Source organism: Mirounga angustirostris, unplaced genomic scaffold (genome assembly GCF_029215605.1).
Source record: "Mirounga angustirostris isolate CCGP_5_RB_7025 unplaced genomic scaffold, mMirAng1.0.hap1 SCAF_16, whole genome shotgun sequence".
NCBI classification, from domain to species: Eukaryota; Metazoa; Chordata; class Mammalia; order Carnivora; family Phocidae; genus Mirounga; species Mirounga angustirostris.
Window position 1 is genome coordinate 55,667,652 of NW_026991724.1, and position 22,406 is coordinate 55,690,057.

The following is a 22,406-nucleotide window of genomic DNA, read 5'->3' on the forward strand; positions in this document are numbered from 1 at the left end:
ATATAATGAAAACTTCTAATATGGAAAAATAAAATCAATCAGAGAACTTCAGCAAGACGGCTGATGGAATCATTGGGACTTTATTCCTCCAGGGAGACATAAACTTGCAGACAACATACTGACTACATAGTTCTGAAGTCTTGTCATGCTGGAGCACACATCACTTTCCTTACCTCAAAAAATCAGGAAAAGTACTATCTGAGCTCAAAACTAGAAGAAAGGAAGGAAACTTAAAATAGAAATCAACAAAATACGATATAGCAAAAACAGAAAAATATCTACAATAGGAAGAGGTGATTTTTAGAAGAGATCCACAAAATTGACATACTTTTAAGTAAATCGAATGACAGAGAGAAGACCAGTAAAATCAAAAGTGAAGAAGTGAAAGCAGAGTAACTGATAGCATGGAAATAAAGCCAATTAAAAGAAGCAGTGATGGATAATTATACGCCCACAAAGAGATATATATATATAAAAAAAGTGTGTAAATTTCCAAAAAGGTATAACCTACTTGACTCAATCATGGGGGAGGGGGGAAATCTCTACTGATCTACCACTACTAAGTAGATTGAAAGAGTAATAAAAAAAAGCTCCTAACAAAGGTAAGTCCTATGCGAGATGAATATCCTCAATTATTCAAACAAACATTAATGAGAAAGTACTTTAAATCTCCTATAACATTTCCAAGGAGTGAAGAGAAAGGAAATTGTAAAACACTCTCTATGACACATTAACAAAGCCAAGAAAGACACTATAAGCAAAGAAGACTAAAAATTACTACTGAGACGAATAGTCATGTAAACTCCCCAGTAAAAGGAAACAACCTGAAACAAGAGCAAATTTTACAACATAATCAAGTGGGAATTCTTCCTGGAATTCAGGGTGTTTCAACAAAAAGAAATCTATAAATTTAGGATAGCACATGAAAAGAATGAAGATCAAACATGACATGATCACATTTATTCGTGCAGAAGAAGAAAGTGAGCATACTGGACACTGTTTCATGATTTAAAACACTCAGTAGTAGGAATAAAAGGAAATCAACTCAGCCTAATAAAGGCCATGTATGTACTAAAAGCTGAAATCTAACATATCCAATAGTAAAAGAATGAAGCCTTCTGTATGATCAGAAACAAGGTACTGAAGTGACTTCACCACTTCGATTCAACATAGTTGTGGATTTTATAGTCAGAACAATTAGGCAAGAAAAAAATATATAAAAGTAATCCAGCTGAAAAAGGAAAAGAGAAACTACTTCTGTTCACAGACGACATGATGTATAGAAAACACTAAGAATCCGTATTTTAATTTTTTAGCTATTTTATTTATTGGACATCACTTTTATTGTTTATTTCTGTGAATTTTCCTTCCTAGACTTTCATTTTTCCATTTTCTTATGACATAATGCTTGAGTTAAGAAAAAATTCAGGGGCGCCTGGGTGGCTCAGTCGGTCAGGCCCCTGCCTTTGGCTCAGGTCATGATCCCACCGTCCTGGGTGGAGCCCTACATCAGGCTCCCTGCTCAGTGGGGAGTCTGCTTCTTCCTTTCCCTCTGCCCCTCTCCCTGCTCATTCTCTCTCTCAAATAAATAAATAAATAAAATCTTTAAAAAAAAAGAAAAATTTGCAATAAAGTAAAATTAACATTACACTACAAGGAACTAGAAAAAGAAGAAACATAGCTGAAATTTAGTAAAGGAAGGAATTAAAAAAGAAAAAATAGAAATGAATAAAATGGAGATCAGAATAAGCGATAACATAACCTTTAAAATAATCTTATCAAAATCCCAATGCCAATTTTGGCAGAAAGATCAAAACCATCCTAACATTCATATGGATGTCACAGGATAACACATACCCAGAACAATCTTGAAACTGAATAGTATGTTGGTGGTACCACACTTACTGATGAAAAGAATACTATAAAGCTATTGTTACCAAAATAATGTACTACAAACATAAAGACAGGGATAGAATAATGGAAAAGTAAAGGTGAGCTAGAGGTCTACTTCTCCAGTGTTAATGTGTATGACAATGAAGTGAACATCTTATTAAAATTCATATTTGTATTGGAATTTCTTTTTTCTTTTTAAGATTTTATTTATTTATTTGAGAGAGAGAGAATGAGAGAGAGCACATGAGAGGGGGGAGGGTCAGAGGGAGAAGCAGACTCCCTGCTGAGCAGGGAGCCCGATGCGGGACTCGATCCAGGGACTCCAGGATCATGACCTGAGCCAAAGGCAGTCGCTTAACCAACTGAGCCACCCAGGCGCCCTGTATTGGAATTTCTATGTGAGGTCTGAGTTTCTACATTTCTCATGAGCTTGCAAGTGATGCCAACATCTCAGTTCAAGAGCCACACTATTAAATTCCAAAAATTAAAAAACATAGAGGAAATCATGGATGACTTTGAAATTAAAGAATATTGTAGAAATTACAACTTCTAACACCATGAGCAGAAACAACGATTCTTCTTGAACATTTACTACCCACTACATGCCATTCTAACTCTTTTTCATAAATTCATCCAGGAATCCACAGTAACCTATGAAAACAGTATTGTTCTTCATCTTTCAATAAATATCTTGCCAAAACTTCAGTGATAGTGGAGCCTGAGTTTTACCCCAGATTGTGTGACATTGAATAGGTCTAAGAGGAACACACAGACCAGTAAACAGAGGCAACTATAAAAGAAGACTCACAGCAGGTTTCAAAGTGACAATGGGAATGCAAACGTGATTAAATCATAGAATATATCAACTAAAAGAGGTAAGTGAGGATAAAATACAGAAAAAAATTACAAATTAAATTAAAAAGAATAAAAATGATAGACCAAAAATTCCTTACTGTCCTTGAGTCTAAGATATGTCTTCAGGGGCATAAAACATAAATCTATTTGTGAATGAAGGGTTTTGTGTCTTGCAAACAAACCACAGAGACAAACACAAAATGATAGAAATGAAATACGTATTGTTTAAATTTTTGCTCATTTACCTTTGTGATGAGTTATATTTTACAATTTTAGGGCAGTGGAACATATATGATGCATGCTTTCCTTCCACAGAGCAAAAGAGAAATGCTAAGGAAGAGTTGGTCTGTGACATGAGTGTGTAATAGAATGGAAGCTTGGAGGACCTATGCTGACTGACTTACAATCTCCATTATCTCCAGTAAACACAGGAGAGAGCCTTCATTTTCAAAGCTGACTACAAAGTGAAACAGAGACGGGAGTTTCCAGATTAAATGAGATGATTAATGCACATCTTTCAGTAAATCCTCCCAAGGTACGTGGTGATAAATGAGAAAAATTATAAATTTTTTTAAAAAGATTTTATTTATTTATTTGACAGAGAGAGACAAAGCAAGAGAAGGAACACAAGCAGGGGGAGTGGGAGAGGGAGAAGCAGGCTTCCCATGGAGCAGGGAGCCCAATGCGGGGCTCGATCCCAGGATCCTGGGATCATGACTCCAGCTGAAGGCTGTTCTTGGGCGCCTGGGTGGCTCAGTCGTCAGGCGTCTACCTTCAGCTCAGCTCGGGTCATGATCCCAGGGTCCTAGGATCGAGCCCCAGGTCGGGCTCCCTGATCGGCGGGAAGCCTGCTTCTCCCTCTCCCACTTCCCCTGCTTGTGTTCCCTCTCTTGCTGTTTCTCTCTCTGTCAAATAAATATATAAAATCTTTAAAAAAAAAAAAAGAGAGAGAAATTACTGTTCTTCCTTGTATCTCCTGGGCTGCTTAGCCTTTGAGGACTCCAGGCTCTTCTATGTCCTATTCACTTCTGCACCCTGCTGGCCACATTCTCTTCTCTCCTATATACTCCCGTTTCTCCATAATTTACATTTTCTCCATTGTGTTACATAGAAATTTGCTATCCTAACTCTATATCCTACTATGAATACCTAGGATTAGCTGCATTTGGAGAGTAGGTTAGCTTTCTTTACATGCACCTTTTTTTTTTTTAAGATTTTATTTATTTATTTGACAGAGAGAGAGAGAGCACAAGCAGGGGGAGTGGCAGGCAGAGGCAGAGGGAGAAGCAGGCTCCCCGCAGAGTAGGGGGAGCCTGATGTGGAACTTGATCCCAGGACCCTGGGATCATGACCTGAGACGAAGGCAGTCACTTAACCAAATGAGCCACCCAGGAGCCCTACATGCAACTTCTTAACAAAGTAGTTCAACCTATCTGTGTCTATTTTCTTTTCTTTTTTTATTTATTTGTCAGAGAGTTAGAGCAAGTGAGCGCACAAGCAGGGGGCAGCGGCAGTCAGAGGGAGAAGCAGCCTCCCCGTGGAGCAAGGAGCCGGTGTGCAACCCAATCCCAGGACCCTGGGATCATGACCTGAGCCAAAGGCAGATGCTCAACGACTGAGTCACCCAGGCATCCCCCTATTTTGTTTTCTATTAAGGTATAACTGACAAAAAAAATTGTAACTGACATACAATATCACATCAGTTGAGGTGTACAACAGTGATTTCACAACTCTATAGGTTCTATGATGCTCACCACAAGTGAGCTACTGTCTGTCACTATACAATGTTATTATAATAGCATTGAATGTATTCCCTATGCTATATCTTTTATCCCCATGACTCATTAATTCCATAACTAAAACTCTGTACTTCCCATTACCCTTTACCTATTTTGCCCATCCTACCATTGGGGTCACTCTGGTAACCAGCAGGTTGTTCAATGTATTTATGGGTCTGTTTCTGCATTTTTTGTTGTTTCTAGCTATTTGTTACAACGTGGACAGACCTAGAAGGTATTATGCTATGTGAAATACATCAGAGACAAATACCATATGATTTCACTAATATGTACAACGAAAAACAAAACAAATGAACAAACAAAAGCAACAACACACCCATGAATGTCTATTTTGTTTTGAATAAAGTCCATGGATAATCTTTTTTTTTTTTTTTTTTTAAAGATTTGTTTATTTGAGAGAGCGAGAATAAGAGAGAGAGAGTACATGAGAGGGGGGAAGGTTAGAGGGAGAAGCAGGCTCCTCGCTGAGCAGGGAGCCCGATGCGGGACTCGATCCTGGGACTCCGGGATCATGACCTGAGCCGAAGGCAGTCGCTTAACCAACTGAGCCACCCAGGTGCCCCAGTCCATGGATAATCTTAACTATAAAAATTCCAAGATTACACACATTCTATAAATGTAACAAGTTGGCCTCTAACAATTTTCCACTGCTGGCAGAAGACAGAAGACTCCTAGATTGAAGACCAAAGGCCATTGCTCATGACACAGCAAACATCACCAACAACTTGATCACACTAATTTCACTTGCCAGCCTCCCACCCACACTTCCTACAGGTAGATGCTGCACGTGCAGTGGGTTTGTGCCACATCTGTGAGACTGTGAGCATAGGAAACCACAATATCTTAACGGAACATCTAGCATATCTGCCCAGACTTTTGCCATGGAAGGAGACATACATTTTCCTGTACAATAAACAAATCTGTCTTCTACCCAAGGGCAAGATACTATCACTATATTCCCAAGATTTTTAATACACAAACATCAATGGAAAGACAATTAGAATAAAAACGTTCAAAGCATCTACCCATAACACATGGAGAAAATGTAACTCATAGAGATTCATCTCCCAACAATATCCACCACTCAGTATGATACCAGCTGGGCTCCAGTCTAATTTTTCCATATGCACACTACCTCATTAAACATTCATAACCTGACACAGGATCTGGGATAAAATCTATTCAATTTACATCAGGAAACATTTTGCAAGGCTATGAAAGGCAGGATACAATACAGAAGAATTGAGTGAGCTGTAACTTCCACTTCTGTAATGTCTCCATGGGTCTTGCATTCAACTAGGTAAAGAAATCCCAATACCCATGAGGGTCTACTTTAAATTTCTATAGTGAGCTTTCTAAAGGACATGGTAAAAAACAAACAAACAAACAAAGAAAAAACTAAACTAAACTGTGCAAAAGCATAGAATTTACATGTTATCTGAAAAGATGAGAGGATTTTTTACTCCTTATCCAGGCAAAGCACATCCTGGATATAGTGGAATCATGGCTCATGAAAAAAAAAGGGCAGAGAATTGGGAAACACATAGCAATTAGGGCAGAGGTATTCACCAACCATCAATGGGAATATCAAAAAGAGCAACATAGACTTAAAAGCTGGACAAGACTGTGTAAAATGAAACAGTGTTGGTCACAAGGATAAAAGTACTTTGGATTGAGCTGAAGTTAGGTGAAGATCTGGAGGAAATGTTGAGCCTATGAATGCACACGACCTACTCTGTTTGCCTGTACCTGAGGAAAATCAAGGAAACTCTGCTCCAGGTCATGAGTTCACAGCATGATTTCAAGGAATAATAACAATGCGGTACACAGCAAATGTATGATTTTCTTCTGATATTCATGACAGTATCCAAAATTCATTTTCCTTTTTGCTGCTCTGTTGCTCATTTGGCAGTGACATACAGAGGAAAATTAAAAACTCAATGTACCTGGAAGCTTTAAGCTCCTTCCAACCAGTGTCCATACAGCTAATCTGAATAGCCTGGAAGACACCAAAGACCCACATTGTACCACAATGGACACACCTCTGGCCACTCTGTAAACATGTGAAAGAGGTGTGCATCCAGAATCATGGCAGAAATCTTTTCACCCAAAAGCTGTCACTATGGGTGGGACTTATTTAGAGACAATGACCAATGAGTTGACTATACTCATATTTGGTGATAAAATTGATAGAACTTATCTCCAGTGACCTAAAGAGAGAGATAATGATTAAACAGCTATCAGATTGCCACGATTCCAGTTACAGTGTATAACAAGAAGAAGACTTCTATTGCCAAGCCCCTGAAAGTCATTCTGCTATGGGAATATTAAAATAATCATTCATCAGAGCAAAGATGCCCATGGAAGGTCTTTGACATCAAAACTGACATTGAGTGTGTGGTCCTGTGAGATTGCTAAACATCACTAGAGGCAGGAAAAGATGGAGAAAATCACAGGAGAAGTCTGATCCAAGATTATGATGGTGTTAATGCATATGAAGACTTGTACAAACAAATGAAAAGAGCACAATACAATATTTTCAGAATACATTTCAATTTGTTAGCTAACCTGATGGGAAAAAAAGAAAAACAGAAAACCTCCATCACTACACAAAACACGCAGCACACTGATTTTTTTTTTTTTAAGATTTTATTTATTTATTTATTTATTTGAGACAGAATGAGAGAGAGAGAGAGAGCACATGAGAGGGGGGAGGGTTAGAGGGAGAAGCAGACTCCCCGCCGAGCAGGGAACCCGATGCGGGACTCGATCCCGGGACTCCAGGATCATGACCTGAGCCGAAGGCAGTCGCTCAACCAACTGAGCCACCCAGGCGCCCAGCACACTGATTTCTAATAGGTTTCAGAACAAAATTGTAAATGTAATGATGTCTTTAGAAAAATACAAAGGATTCTGTCTCTGAGGTCTTGATATAGGGAAGATTTCTAAAAATGATAAAAACACAACCATAAAGGGTGAACTGACAAATTGGATTACATTACAATTAAGAACTACTCTGCATCACAAGTTCAAGAGATAGGAATAGGGGCGCCTGGGTGGCTCAGTCATTGGGCGTCTGACTTCGGCTCGGGTCATGATCCCAGGGTCCTGGGATCGAGCCCCACATCGGGCTCTCTGCTCAGCAGGAAGCCTGCTCCTCCCTCTCCCACTCCCCCTGCTTGTGTTCCCTCTCTCGCTGTGTCTCTCTCTGTCAAATAAATAAATAAAATCTTAAAAAAAAAAAAAGAGGAGATAGAAATAGAGGTAGAGTGAGAGAGGAGACAAAGGACTCATTCTCAGGATATATACAAAACCACAAAGCCAGAAGAGAAAGATATCACAACAGAAAAAAAATGGGCAAAATAACCCACTAGACACTTTGAAAAAAGAGATTATCGAAAGGTTAACCAAACTCCATACTAACAGGAAGTAACAAACAACAAAAAAGCAAATAAAACCACGACTTGGTAACATCACACAGCAACCAGACAACTACTGTGAAAAAACTACATTAAAAAAACCAAGTTTTGTAAAGTATGTGGATAAGTCAGAAATCCAGTACACTGCTGGTGGTGGGAAAACTGGTATAAAGATTTTGGCAAAGTGTTTGCTAGTATCTATTAAAGCTGAACATATCTAAACGTATTTACCAACAATTCAGTCCCACATAAATAGCCGGCACACATTTGTGCATATCACTAAAAGACAAATTATACATTTTACATGCCAGTACTATTCTTGACAGTCCTATACTGAGAACCATCCACCTACTCAATAACAGTAGAATGATGCAGTCAGGTGATATTCACAATGGAATTGGATCCATCCATTCTAATGAATGAGGCATAATAACCTGTGGTAAATACAGATAAATTCACAAATGATGGAAAGAAAAGAAGCCAAATACAAAAGAGCTCCCATTGCCTGATTACTTTTACATAAAGTTCAAAAGTGAGGACAGCAATCTCTTGCCGTATATATTAAAGGACTGCAGAGCTTCGGGGAAAGTTACTGAGGAGCTCAACACAACAAACAATATCCTGTTTCATGATCTCTGTAGCTTAGAGATGGGATCAGTTGTGAAATTCTCTTGAGCTCCTTACTTATGATTTCAACATGTTACATTATTTTTAAAAAATCCTTATCATTGGGGTGCCTGGGTGGCTCAGTCAGTTAAGCGACTGCCTTCAGCTCAGGTCATGATCCCGGGGTCCTGGGATCCAGCCCCACATTGGGCTCTCTGCTCAGTGGGGAGTCTGCTTCTCTCTCTCCCACTCCCCCTGCTTGTGTTCCCTCTTTCGCTGTGTCTCTCTCTGTCAAATAAATAAATACAATCTTAAAAAAAAAAAATCTTTATCATTAAAAATAGATGTAAGTAAATAAATATCATAATGTACATATATTGACAACTTGAAATTAAGGCAGGATATAATTTCACAGTTACTAGATTTAAAAAGCATGTTTCTTTTTAAAAAAATAATTTTTCGCTAAAGCAATATGATACTGAGTATACAAAATTTACAGTAAAAGAATGAAATGTAGAATTATTTTCTTAAAAGGTAAACAAGAAGACATAAGAAACAAGTAATAAAAAATGATTGGGTGTAAGGAAAAGCATAAAAGTTGGTAAATTCAAACACCAATATCACCATTAGAATATTAAATATAAATAAACCAAATATTCCTAGTAACACTAACTGTTGCTTGAATATATTGCACTGGAATTTTCATAGAGCTATAACTAAAACAGAAGGAAATAACTGGAAGAAAAAAAAGAAAACATCCCATGTAGTGATGATCAATCAAACAACCAGCATGGTAATATAAACATTATATAGAAAAATCTTTAACACTAAAGGAGTTTGGGGGACTGAGTCCAAGATGGTGGAAGAGTAAGAGACCATAGTTTTGTCTGGTCCCGGGAATTCAGCTAGAAAGCTATCAAATAAATCTGAACACCTGAAAACTCAACCAGAGATCTAAGAAAAGAATAGCTGCCGCTATACAAATAGAAAAGCGACCACTTTCTGCAAGAATGACAAGACAGAAAAACTCACTGCAAAAAAGAATAAAAGGCAGTACTGACTGCCAGGGACCTAATCAGTATGGACATAAGTAAGATGCCTGAACTAGAGTTCAGAATAACATTATAATGATACTAGCTGGGCTTGAAAAGAGCATAGAAAACACTAGAGAGTGCCTTTCTGGAGAAATAAAAGAATTAAAATATAACCAAGTAGAAATTAAAAAGACTATTCATGAGATGCAATAAAAAATGGAGACTCTGTTATGATAAATTAGGCAGAAGATAGAATTAGTGACATAGAAGACAAAACGATGGAGAATAAAGAAGCTGAGGAAAGGAGAGATAAACAAGGGGAGGGGAGAATCTGAGAGATCAGTGATAGCATAAAGCGAAACAGTATTAGAATAATTGGGATCCTAGAAGAGGAAAGAGCAAGAGGGACAGAAGGTATATTGGAGCAAATTATAGCAGAGAACTTCCCTAATCTGGGGAAGGAAACACGCATCAAAGTCCAGGAAGCACAGAGAAACCCCACAAAATCAATAAAAATAGGTCAACACCTCAACATATAATAGTGAAACTGGCAATTCTCAGAGACAAAGAAAATATTGAGAAAAGCTCAGGACAAGAGGTCTGTACCTTACAAGGGTAGAAACATTAGATTGGTAGCAGACCTATGCACAAGACCTGGCAGGCCAGAAAGGATGGGCATGATATATTCAGGATGCTAAATAAGAAAAATATGCAGCCAGGGGCGCCTGGGTGGCTCAGTCATTAAGCGTCTGCCTTTGGCTCAGGTCATGATCCCAGGGTCCTGGGATCAAGCCCTGCATCGGGCTCCCTGCTCCACAGGAAGCCTGCTTCTCCCTCTCCCACTCCCCCTGCTTGTGTTCACTCTCTCGCTGTGTCTCTCTCTGTCAAATAAATAAATAAATAAAATCTTTAAAGAAAAAAGAAAAATATGCAGCCAAGAATACTTCATCAGCTAGGATGTCATTCAAAATAGGAGTGATAAAAAGCTTCCAGGACAAATAGTAACTAAAAGAATTTGTGAACATCAAACAGTCCTATAAGAAATATTGAGAAGGGGTGCCTGGGTGGCTCAGTTGGTTGAGCGACTGCCTTCAGCTCAGGTCATGATCCCAGGGTCCTGGGATCGAGTCCCGCTTTGGGCTCCCTGCTCTGCGGGGAGCCTACTTCTCCCTCTCCCACTCCCCCTGTTTGTGTTCCCTCTCTCGCTGTGTCTCTCTCTGTCAAATAAATAAATAAAATCTTTAAAAAAAAAAAAAAAGAAAAAGAAAAAAAAAGAAATATTGAAAGGGATCCTCTAAGCAAAGAGAGAGCCCAAAAGTAACATAGACTAGAAAGAAACAGAGATAATCTACAGAAAAATTCACATTACAGGTAATACAATAGCAATAAGTTCATATCTTTCATTAGTTACTCTGAATGTAAATAGGCTAAATGCCTCAATCAAAAGACATAGGGTATCAGATTGGATAAAAAAAGCAAGACCCATCAATAGGTTGTCATTTTAGACCCAAAGACACCTCCAGATTTAAAGTGAAGGGTTAGGAAACCATTTATCATGATAATAGACATCAAAAGAAAGCTGGGGTGGCTATCCTTATATCAGATAAATTAGATATTAAACCCAAGATTGTAATAAGAGATGGGGAAGGACACTATATCAGAATTAAACAGGAAGATCAATCCAACAAGATCCAACAATTATAAATATTTATGTCCCTAACACAGGAGCAGTCAATTATACAAGCCAGTTAATAACAAAATTAAAGAAACACATTGATAATAATACAATAATAGTAGGGGACTTTAACACTCCCCTCACTGAAATGGACAGATCATCTAAGTAGAAGATCAACTAGGAAATAAGGGCTTTGAATGACACACTGGACCAGATGGACTTCACAGATATATTCAGAACATTTCACCCTAAAACAACAGAATACACATTCTTGTCAAGTGCACCTGGAACATTCTCCAGAATAGATCACATACTGGGTCACAAGTCAGGTCTCAACCAGTACCAAAAGACTGGGATCATTTCCTGCATATATTCAGACCACAATGCTTTGATACTGTAACTCAATCACAAGAGGAAATTTGGAGGGGCGCCTGGGTGGCTCAGTCGTTAGGCATCTGACTTTGGCTCAGGTCATGACCCTAGGGTCCTGGGATCAAGTCTCACATCGGGCTCCCTGCTCTGTCGGGAGCCTGCTTCTCCCTCTCCCTCTGCCTGCACCCTCTCTCTCTGTCAAATAAATAAACAAATCTTAAAAAAAAAAAAAGAATGAATGGGTCAACTAGGAAATTAAAGAATTTTAAAAATTCATGGAAACAAATGAAAATGAAAACAGAACTGTCCAAAATCTTTGGGATGCAGCAAAGGAGGTCCTAAAAGGGAAGTATAGAGCAATATAAGCCTTTCTCAAAAAACAAGAAAAGTTTCAAATACACCACCTAACCTCACACATAAAGGAGCTGGAGAAAGAAGAGCAAATAAAGCCTAAGCCCAGAAGGAGAAGAGAATAAAGACTAGAGCAGAAATCAATGAAATAGAAACCAAATGAACAGTAGAACACATCAACGAAACTAGGAGCTTGTTTGTTGAAAGAATTAGTAAGATGGATAAACCTCTGGCTAGACTTATCAAAAAGAAAATAGAAAGGACCCAAATAAATAAAACCATGAATGAAAGAGAAGAGATCACAACCAACACGGAAGAAATACAATTATAAGAACATATTATGAGCAACTATATGCCAACCAATCCGGAAGAAATGGATGCATTCCTGAGACCTATAAACTACCAAAACTGAACCAGGAAGAAATAGAAAACCTGAACAGACCCATCACCAGCAAGGAAATTGAAGCAGTAATCAAAAGTCTTCCAACAAACAAGAGTCCAGGGCCGGATGGCTTCCCAGCGGAATTCTACCAAACATTTAAAGAAGAACAAATACCTATTCTTCCGAAGCTGTTTCAAAAAATGGAAATGGGAGGAAAACTTCCAAACTCATTCTATGAGACCAGAATTACCTTGATCCCAAACGAGACAAAGACTCCCCAAAAAGGAGAATTACAGACCAATATCCTTGATGAACATGGATGCTAAAATTCTCACGAAGATACTAGCTAATAGGATCCAACAGTACATTAAAAGGATTATTCACCATTACCAAGTGGGATTTATTTCTGGGCTGCAAGCGTGGTTCAACATTCACAAATCAATTAATGTGATATATCACAATAACAGAAAGGACAAGAACCATATAATCTTCTCAGTAGATGCAGGAAAAGCATTTGACAAAGTACAGCATCCTTTCTTCATTAAAACTCTTCATAGTGTAGGGACAGAGGGTACATACTTCAATATCATGAAAGCCATCTATGAAACACCCACGCCAATATCATTCTCAATGCGGAAAAACAGAGCTTTCCTCTAAGATCAGGAACATGGCAGGGATGTCCACTCTCACCACTGATGTTCAACATATTACTGAAAGTCTTAGCCTCAGCAACCAGACAACAAATAGAAATAAAAGGCATCAGAATTGGCAAAAAAGAATTCTAACTCTCACTCTTTGCAGGTGACATGATACTCTATGAGGAAAACCCAAAAGACACCACGGCAAAATTGCTGGAACTCATACAGGAATTCACCAAAGTGGCAGGATATATAATCAATGTATAGAAATCAGTTGCATTTCTATACACTAACAATGAGACCGAAGAAAGACAAATTAAGGAGTTGATCCCATTTACAATTGCACCCAAAACTGTTAAGATACTGAGGAATAAACCCAACCCAAGAGGCAAAGGATCTGTACTCAGAGAACTATAGAACACTCATGAAAGAAATTGAGGAAGACACAAAGAAATGGAAAAATGTTCCATGCTCATGTTTTGGAAGAACAAATTTTGTTAAAATATCTATGCTTCCTACAGCAATCTACATATTCAATGCAATCCCTATCAAAATACCATCAACTTTTTTCACAGAGTTGGAGCAAATAATCCTAAAAAGACCCTGAATAGCCAAAGGAATGTTGAAAAAGAAAACCAAAGCGGTAACATCATAATTCCAGATTTCAAGCTTTATTACAAAGCTTTAATCATCAAGACAGTATGGTACTGGCACAAAAACAGACACATAGATCAATGGAACAGAATAGAGAACTCAGAAATGGACTCTCAACTCTATGGTCAACTAATCTTCGACAAAGCAGGAAAGAATATCTGATGGAAAAAAAGACAGTCTCGTCAACAAATGGTGTTGGGAAAATTAGACAGCCACACGCAGAAGAATGAAACTGGACCATTTCCTTACACTGTACAGAAAAGTAGACTCAAAAAGGATGAAAGACCTAAATATAAGTCATGAATCCATCAAAATCATAGAACACAGGCAGCAACCTTTATGTCCTCGGCCACAGCAACTTCTTGCTAGACACATCTCCAAAGGCAAGGGAAACAAAGTAAAAAATGAACTATTGGGTTTTCATCAAGATAAAAAGCTTTTGCACAGCAGAGGAAACAGTCGACAAAACCAAGACAACCAACATAATATTAGAAGATATTTGCAAATGATATATCAGATAAACGGTTAGTATCCAAAATCTATAAAGAACTTATAAAACTCAACACGCAAAGAACAAATAATCCAATCAAGAAATGGGTAGAAGACATGAACAGACATTTCTCCAAAGAAGACATACAAATGGCCAACACAGACATGAAAAAATACTCAACATCACTCAGCATCAGGGAAATGCAGATCAAAACCCCAAGGAGATACCACCTCACACCAGTCAGAATTCCTAAAATTAACAAGTCAGGAAACAACAGATGTCGGCTAGGATGCAGAGAAAGGGGAACCCTCCTACACTGTTGGTGAGAATGCAAGGTGATGTAGCCACTTAGAAAATAGTATGGAATTTCCTCAAAAAGTTGAAAGTAGAGCTACCCTACAATCCAACAGTTGCACTATTGGGTATTTACTCCAAAGGTACAAATGTAGTGATCCAAAGGGGCACGTGCACCTCATTGTTTATAGCAGCACTGTCCACAATAGCCGAACTATGGAAAGAGCCCAGACGTCCATTCACAGATGAATGGATAAAGAAGATGTTGTATATATATATATATATATATACACCTACACACACACACACACACACATACACAATGGAATATTACTCAGCCATAAAAAAAAAAATGAAATCTTGCTATTTGCATTGATGTGGATGGAACTAGAAGGTATTATTCTAAGAGAAATAAATCAATCAGAGAAAGACAATTATCATAGGATCCCACTGATGTGTGGAATTTAAGAAACAAAACAGAGGATCGGGAAGAGAGGAAAAAACAAGTCAAGACAAAACCAGAGAGGGAGACAAACCATAAGAGACCCTTAATCAAACGAAACAAACTGAGGGTTGCTGGAGAGGAGCGGGGTGGAGGAATGGGGTAACTGGGTGATGGACATAAAGGAGGCCATGTGATGTAACATGCACTGGGTATTATATAAGACCCATGAATCACTGACCTCTACCTCTGAAACCAATATTACATTTTATGTTAATTAATTGAATTTAAATTTAAAAAATTAAAAAATTAAATTATCTCTGGAAGAATAAAAACCAAAACAAAAAACACTAAAGGAGTTTGTTAAACTCCTCAATATCATAAAAACATAAAGTTGTTGTTACTCATAGTGTTATATTTCAATAGCTTAAATGTACACCATTTCAATATTCTAATTGGAGGATAGCAAGCATAATCTATGTATATGTGTGTGCATATTTATACACACACATATAAATATACACATAGAAATACATGTATATAGGGAAACATTTATTTTTTGCTCATGAGTCATTAAAATCATCATAGAGGGTTGACATCATTAAGATGGTAAAAGGGGGGTATTGGGTGACTTAGTTAAGTGTCCCACTCTAGATTTAGGCTCAGGTCATAATCTCTGGATTGTGGGATCAATCCCCACATCAGGCTCACATGTCCTCCTCCATGCTGGGCATCTAACCTGCCCCATCTTTCTCTCCCTCCCTCTAAAAAAAATAAAAGATGGTGAAATACATAGTTCACACTTTAGTAATCTCATAATAAGCTCAATTAGCAACTTTCATATAAGACATCAGTGGGCAAATTGCAGTACTCAAGGGTGAGGCTGAAACACCCCTTGGACCACAGAGATCAAGAAGGACAACATTAAAAGGGTAAGAAGAACAATTTCTTTTTTTTTTTTTTTAAAGATTTTATTTATTTATTTGACAGAGAGAATGAGAGAGAGAGCACATGAGAGGGGGAAGGGTCAGAGGGAGAAGCAGACTCCCTGCCGAGCAGGGAGCCCGATGCGGGACTCGATCCCGGGACTCCAGGATCATGACCTGAGCCGAAGGCAGTCGCTTAACCAACTGAGCCACCCAGGCGCCCCAAGAAGAACAATTTCATGTTGACCATAATGTACCTCCCCCGGGCAGGAACTAGAGCAGATGTTTTTCTTAGGGTCCATGGCTGGTGTGCTTTGTAGTTCCTGGGCCAAGTCTAGAATGCACAATTCAAACCAAAATGAGTGGAGTACGGTAAACTGTGTGGGGTCTTCTTTAAGGGATGCGCATGGTAAATATACTGGGAGTGGACACTTTTTCACAAAGACTACTGGGGAAGTCATACAGGAACTTACTTTTGCCTGTGACTGTGGGGGCTTTTATCTAATGTATTTGCTGTTGGGTGGATCTACATTCAGTTCAAATCCCCTGCAGGCAGTCTGGTTACACGAACTGGAATCCAAATCAGCAGCATCAAGAAATTGTTTAGCTACACTCTCAATAATGCTTCCATGTCATCCTTATTAAAAACAACATAATGCCACAGCAGTTCAAAAAGAAAGAAAAGATATAATCCATAAACCATGGAGAAAATTAATCTCAAATAATTTGAGATTCAGGGTCACTGGGAAAAAACATTATTAATGATACCATCCCACGGCTTTAACAAGTGCCCCTTGAATAATGCAGGGGTACAGGGTATCCATCCCCATGCAGTTGAAAATGTTTGTAACTTTGACTCCCCAACACGATAGCTTACTGTTCAAAAGAAACCTTAGCAAAAACAGTCAATTAATATATACTTATATGGGGGCGCCTGGGTGGCTCAGTCGTTAAGCGTCTGCCTTCGGCTTGGGTCATGATCCCAGGGTCCTGGGATCGAGCCCCGCCGCAGGCTCCCTGCTCCGCGGAAAGCCTGCTTCTCCCTCTCCCACTCCCCCTGCTTGTGTTCCCTCTCTTGCTGTGTCTGTCAAATAAATAAATAAAATCTTTAAAAAACATATGTATGTATATATGTACTTATATAAGTGTTATATTTGGTATTCCTACAAAAAAGGAAGATCAATTAAAGACAATGTTAAGAAAATAAGGAGATAATATATACATAGTACTGTACTATAAGTAAATCTGACTATAAGTGGACCTATATAGTTCAAACCCATGCTGTTCAAGAATCAAGTGTACTTTGTCTGTTTACCTGCAACCTTGATGATGTTGGGGTAGGATAAGGTGGTGCAGGATAACACTTCATGTAATATACATCAGTGTTAACACATTAATCTATTTTGTGTTTTTAGTGAAAATATATTGAGTTCAAACACATTGTAAACAAACTATTGCAAAATCATTGTATGATCATTGGTCAAAATACCTATCACACGCATTCAAGAACCATTCTTGTTCCTCTAATATGATCATCTCTGAGTTGTGCTTTCGATGCTTTTCAAACTGAGGCTAATTATTGAGTAAACGTGGATTTATAATAATTTTACACCCTTTTATGGAAGAGTTAGCTATACATTCCTCAGTTATCTGTGAAAATTTCGTTATTTCAACCAAATAACTAATGTTCTTGACTTGCAGAAATTCCTATAATGAAGATACATTCAGCTTTGAATAAACTATCACCATATTCGTCTTAAACAGCAACGAGCAAAAATATTTAAAATTTAGAGTGTTTGTTTTAATATGCAAATAATAATGCCCTGTATACTTCATTCATCATGACTTATTTTACTCTTATGTGTCAACCACAAACAACATCTCCACGTGGACGTTTTTCATATATTTGACATTACAGTGTCCTTAATCTCCCGTGGAAAAGTAGGTAGGAATGAATTCCTATCATACAATAACCCTCATGTCTGTGAGACAGCAACAATGAAATCATTTTGCATGCCCAGGAGCACTGAAGGCTTAGCATGAGAGGATTTAAGAGTAAAATTACTAATATTTGCCTCCAAAATAACTCAAATATGGTCAAAAGAAAAAAAGAGACACAGTGAAACTAATTATCCCTCTCCAGACATCCATCCCCCTTGATCCTTTCAGGAATATTAACAAATACATTTGACTATTGTATAACATGGGTTTGAACAGTGTGGGTCTAGTTATACACAGATATTTTTTAAATAAACATAGCGCAGCAGTGTAAACATATTTCCTTAATATTTTCTTTTCTCCACCTTACTTTATTATAAAAATACTGTAGAGAATATGTACAATAAACAAAGAATGGGATGATTAACTGTTCATGTTCTAGGTAAGGTTTCGGGTCAACAATACTGTATTTGCATGACAAAGAAGGAATGGTTTTAAGTTTGGGTACTATAAATTACACACAGATTTTTAGTTCTGGAGGGGGCTGGTGCCCTTCAGACTGCACTGTCCAAGGCTATAATGTAATTGATTTAGGTCATTTAAATTTGGATTTTTCTCAATAATAAATACTCTGATTTAGAATCAAGTCTGAAAAGTGGTACTGGTTTACTACTTTCTGCTGTGAATTCCCTGATCTTATTTCTTTATTTATTAAAGATTTATTTATTTATTTTGGAGAGAGAGGGAGAACAGGACGGGGGACTGAAGGAGAGGCAGAGAGAGAATACCAAGCATTTAGCACCAAGTCTGAACTGGAGCTCGATCCCAAGACCCTGATATCATGAGCTGAGCTAAAGTCAAGAGTCGGACACTTAACAAAGCTAGCCACCCAGGCACCACTTCTCTGAATTTAGATTTCCCTTTCTATTGTATACTTTGCCAATTATTTGCATCATTAATATTTTTATCCCTTATAAAAGTTTTTTTCTGAACTCTATATTAAAAACAGAGGCTGTTCATCAATCATTATATTTCTATCCAGTATGCTTGCTCTGATGTTGAGTAAGGTTTCAGTTCCAAGTAGACTTTACCACCATTCTTGACATTTGTAAGGTATCTCCCCAGTATATATAATTTCATGTTGAATACTTCTGATTATTAATTAAATATTGCCACATTGTTTACATTATAATGTTCAGAAAGTTTATAGTTCTGCTTAAACACTTTGCCGCATTTTTTTTACATTTGTCTGTATTCTCCCTACTATGTATTACCATATACTGATAATATTTGAGTGGTAGTTAAAGACTTTGCCAATTGTTTACATTTGTGAGATTTCTTCCCATTATGAAATGTCTGCTATTGAGTGAGTCTTGAAGACTAGTTAAGAGGCTTGCCACACTTATTACCTTTTTAAGTTTTTACTTGATTAAGGATATAATGAGGTACAATAAGATTTGAGCTTTCTGAAGACTTTCCCACTGTGGTTCTCTGGAAACTGAGTTCTCTGATGTTTATTAGGATTTGACCCTTGATGGACATTTTCCCCAGATTCATTACATTGTCAAGTTTGTCTCCTTTATAAACAACGTGGTAATTATAGAAAATAGTCCTCACAAAAGGCCTTCCTAAGTTCACAACACATGAAAACTTGCTCCAAATTAAGTATTATGTGGTAAGTATTACACAGTGATGTTTGGATAAAGACCGTTTTGTGTTAATCAAATTAAGAGAGTGTGTAACAAGGAGGGATTATGTGTCGGTGGGAGAATAAAGAACCCTTTGAAAAGGACTTCTCAAATCAATCACATTAGGAATTTTTATCTTTATTTTTAAATTTCTAACATTCAGAAATGTATCAGTGAATGACTAAACCAATCTTATATTTGAAACGGTTTGAATGAAACTTTCAGCACAGATTAGGTGACTTTCCAGAATATCCAAATGTCCTTTCAGAGAATATGTATGTTGAAAAAATGGATTATCATCCCTGGGTTCAAAGACATTGCTCTGCAAATGACTCAAGGTGGGTTTTTTCCCCTGAATGTTTCCCATCCTTGATCTGGTCTGTCAGTAAGGATTTCATTATGGTAACTGTCCCACATGGGTTATATCCATCGTAACATTCTTCCTGCCTGCTTTTCACTACCACCATCACCTTCCCAGTCATTCACTAAGTATAAATACTCACGGCCAGTGCTTCCACATCTTTCCATATCACTCCAGAAAATAAATATTCCTTGCCTATCTTCCTCAATAGGCCTATGGTGTTGTGGAAAGACACAACTAAAAGATACAAAATAAGTTATACCACTTACTGTACTCATATACATATATGTTAAAATTCTAATGTGAAAAATTAATAAACACTATAGTACCTCATCAATGGAGGAAAAGGAAGTACCAGGGTTTATTCCATCATGGAGACAAAAATGGACCAAATTACCTTTTAGAGTGCTCCAGAAGCCATTTAGAACATAGCACCCCCAAGTAAGTACAAATGAAGAGACACATGGAAGAGACAAGGAAAGTCTGTGACACTTGACCACAAAAGCTGCTCACCCTCCCTGACACTCCATGGCAACACTGTGAGAAAACTCTTACCTCCCCTCAGGAGACAAACAAATGAGTGACATGTTCAAGGCTTCATTGGTCTGGCTTATTGCCTGCTACCTGCTGGAATAGTTTTTGTCATGCATGACATGGAAGGCACAAGGAAAGAGAGCACCCTCTGAATATCCTGTAATGGTTGCTCAGAGAAAAGGTGAGCAATTTGTTCAAACAATGGAGAGACTACATAGCTGAGGACAGAGAGAGGAAGCTACCATGGGCTCTAATGTGAACTACAATTTTTTTTTTTTAGGATTTTATTTATTTATTTGACAGAGAGAGAGAGACAGAGAGAGAGGGAACACAAGCAGGGGAGGTGGGAGAGGGAGAAGCAGGCTTCCCGCCGAGCAGGGAGCCCGATGTGGGGCTCGATCCCAGGACCCTGGGATCATGACCTGAGCTGAAGGCAGACACTTAACAACTGAACCACCCAGGCACCCCATGAACTACATTTTTTTAAACTGGGGAATTACAAAAATTGAGACAATATAAATGGACAGAATATAGAATATGTCTGACAGGTCCCTGAAATTACTAATATATCTGTTCTCCTGTAGAAACCAAGTTCAGAATACATGGCTAGGAGGCTTTTTTCTCTTTTTTAAAAATTATCTAATTTCAACAAAAGATCACAAGGCATACAAAGAAATAGAAAAATATGTTCCAACCAGAGAAACAAAATTACTGGCCCTAAATTAACAAAGAACTCTTAATAGCCTGACAAAGAAATCAAATAACCATCACAAAGATGCTAATGGAGAAAGAAGAGAAAATGGGTAGTGTAACTAAATGTTATCAGGAAAACCATGCATGACCAAAATAAAAATCCAAAGAGACAGAAAATATAACGACAATCAACCAGAAATTGGGAGCTGAAGAATATAATCACTGAATTTAAAAACACAACAAGGGGTCGGTCACAAATTTGATCAAGCAGAAAAAGAATCAGACAACTTAAAGATGCTTTGTTTTAAATTATCTACTGAGAGGACAAAAGAAAATGTGGAAAAAGACAGAGTCTAACTGACTCGTGGAACATCAACAAATGGACCAATATGTACATTAAGGGGACCCCAAAAGGAGAGAAGAGTGAAAGGGACGAGGGATTTACATGAAGAACTAAAGACTTGTACTTCCCACGTATGTGGAAAAAAGGGACAAATGCAACAAGCTCAGTAAATTTAAAGTAGGATACATGTTAAGACATGAATACAAGTGACACTGATAATTAACCTATAGAAAATCACAAGTGAAAACAGAATTTTGGAACAGTGTGACAAAAGCAACTCATCTTGTACAAGAGAGCTCCTGTAAGGTTAGGAGCGGGATTCACAGCAGACCTGATAGGAAAAAGTGCAAGGGACAATATATTCAAGTACTGAAAGATCAAAAAATAATCACCAAGAATACTCTTATCTGGCAAAACTGATTTCCATGAATGTAGACATGAAGACTTTCTTAATTAAAAAACCCCCCCTAAGTTTACCAGAAGACCTGTCCTACAAGAAACATTAAAGGAAGTCTTTCCAGGTGAAATAAAAGGATTCTAAACAGTAACTGAAACCACATGACAACATAAAGCTCTCTGCTAAACATAAATATTTACACAATTACAGTAATCTATAGTATTGTAATGAGGTAGCACAAATCACTTTTATTTCTGCTACAGAATTTTTAAAAAAATAAAAGCATGAAAATAATAAATCTGGGTAAATAAGTACACAACATAAAAGATAGAATTTGTGATACCAGTAACATAAAGTGGGTGCAGGGGTGGAGATGATAAGTAGAAGAGTTTTCTATGCAATTGACAATATCAGTTTAAAATTGTTTGTTATGCCTTTAACATATTTTAAGCAATTTCCAAGGTAACCACAATGAAAATATGTACAGAAGACACAAAAGTTAATGAGAATGAAGTCAAAGAATATTATGGGTATAACACCACAATTAAGGATAAAATATGTAAACATGATAGAGGTATAAACTGTTTAAAAATTGCTATCAATTCATAGAAAGTGTTTCTCT

General features: G+C 37.6%; 1 protein-coding gene across 5 annotated transcripts in view; it reads right to left on the reverse strand.

Annotated features, from left to right (window-relative positions):
• Positions 1-22,406, reverse strand: part of LOC123856088 (KRAB domain-containing protein 5-like) — a 212,269-nt gene that overhangs the window by 18,906 nt on the left and 170,957 nt on the right. Inside the window, exon 9 of one of the 5 annotated variants that reach the window (XM_064581747.1) lies at positions 19,595-20,054. The exons of the other annotated variants lie outside the window; for them this stretch is intronic. Coding sequence (XP_064437817.1) covers positions 19,877-20,054 — 178 coding nt within the window. The 3' untranslated portion in view covers positions 19,595-19,876. Of the gene's footprint in view, positions 1-19,594; positions 20,055-22,406 lie in introns of those variants that run through there. 5 annotated transcript variants of the gene reach the window in all.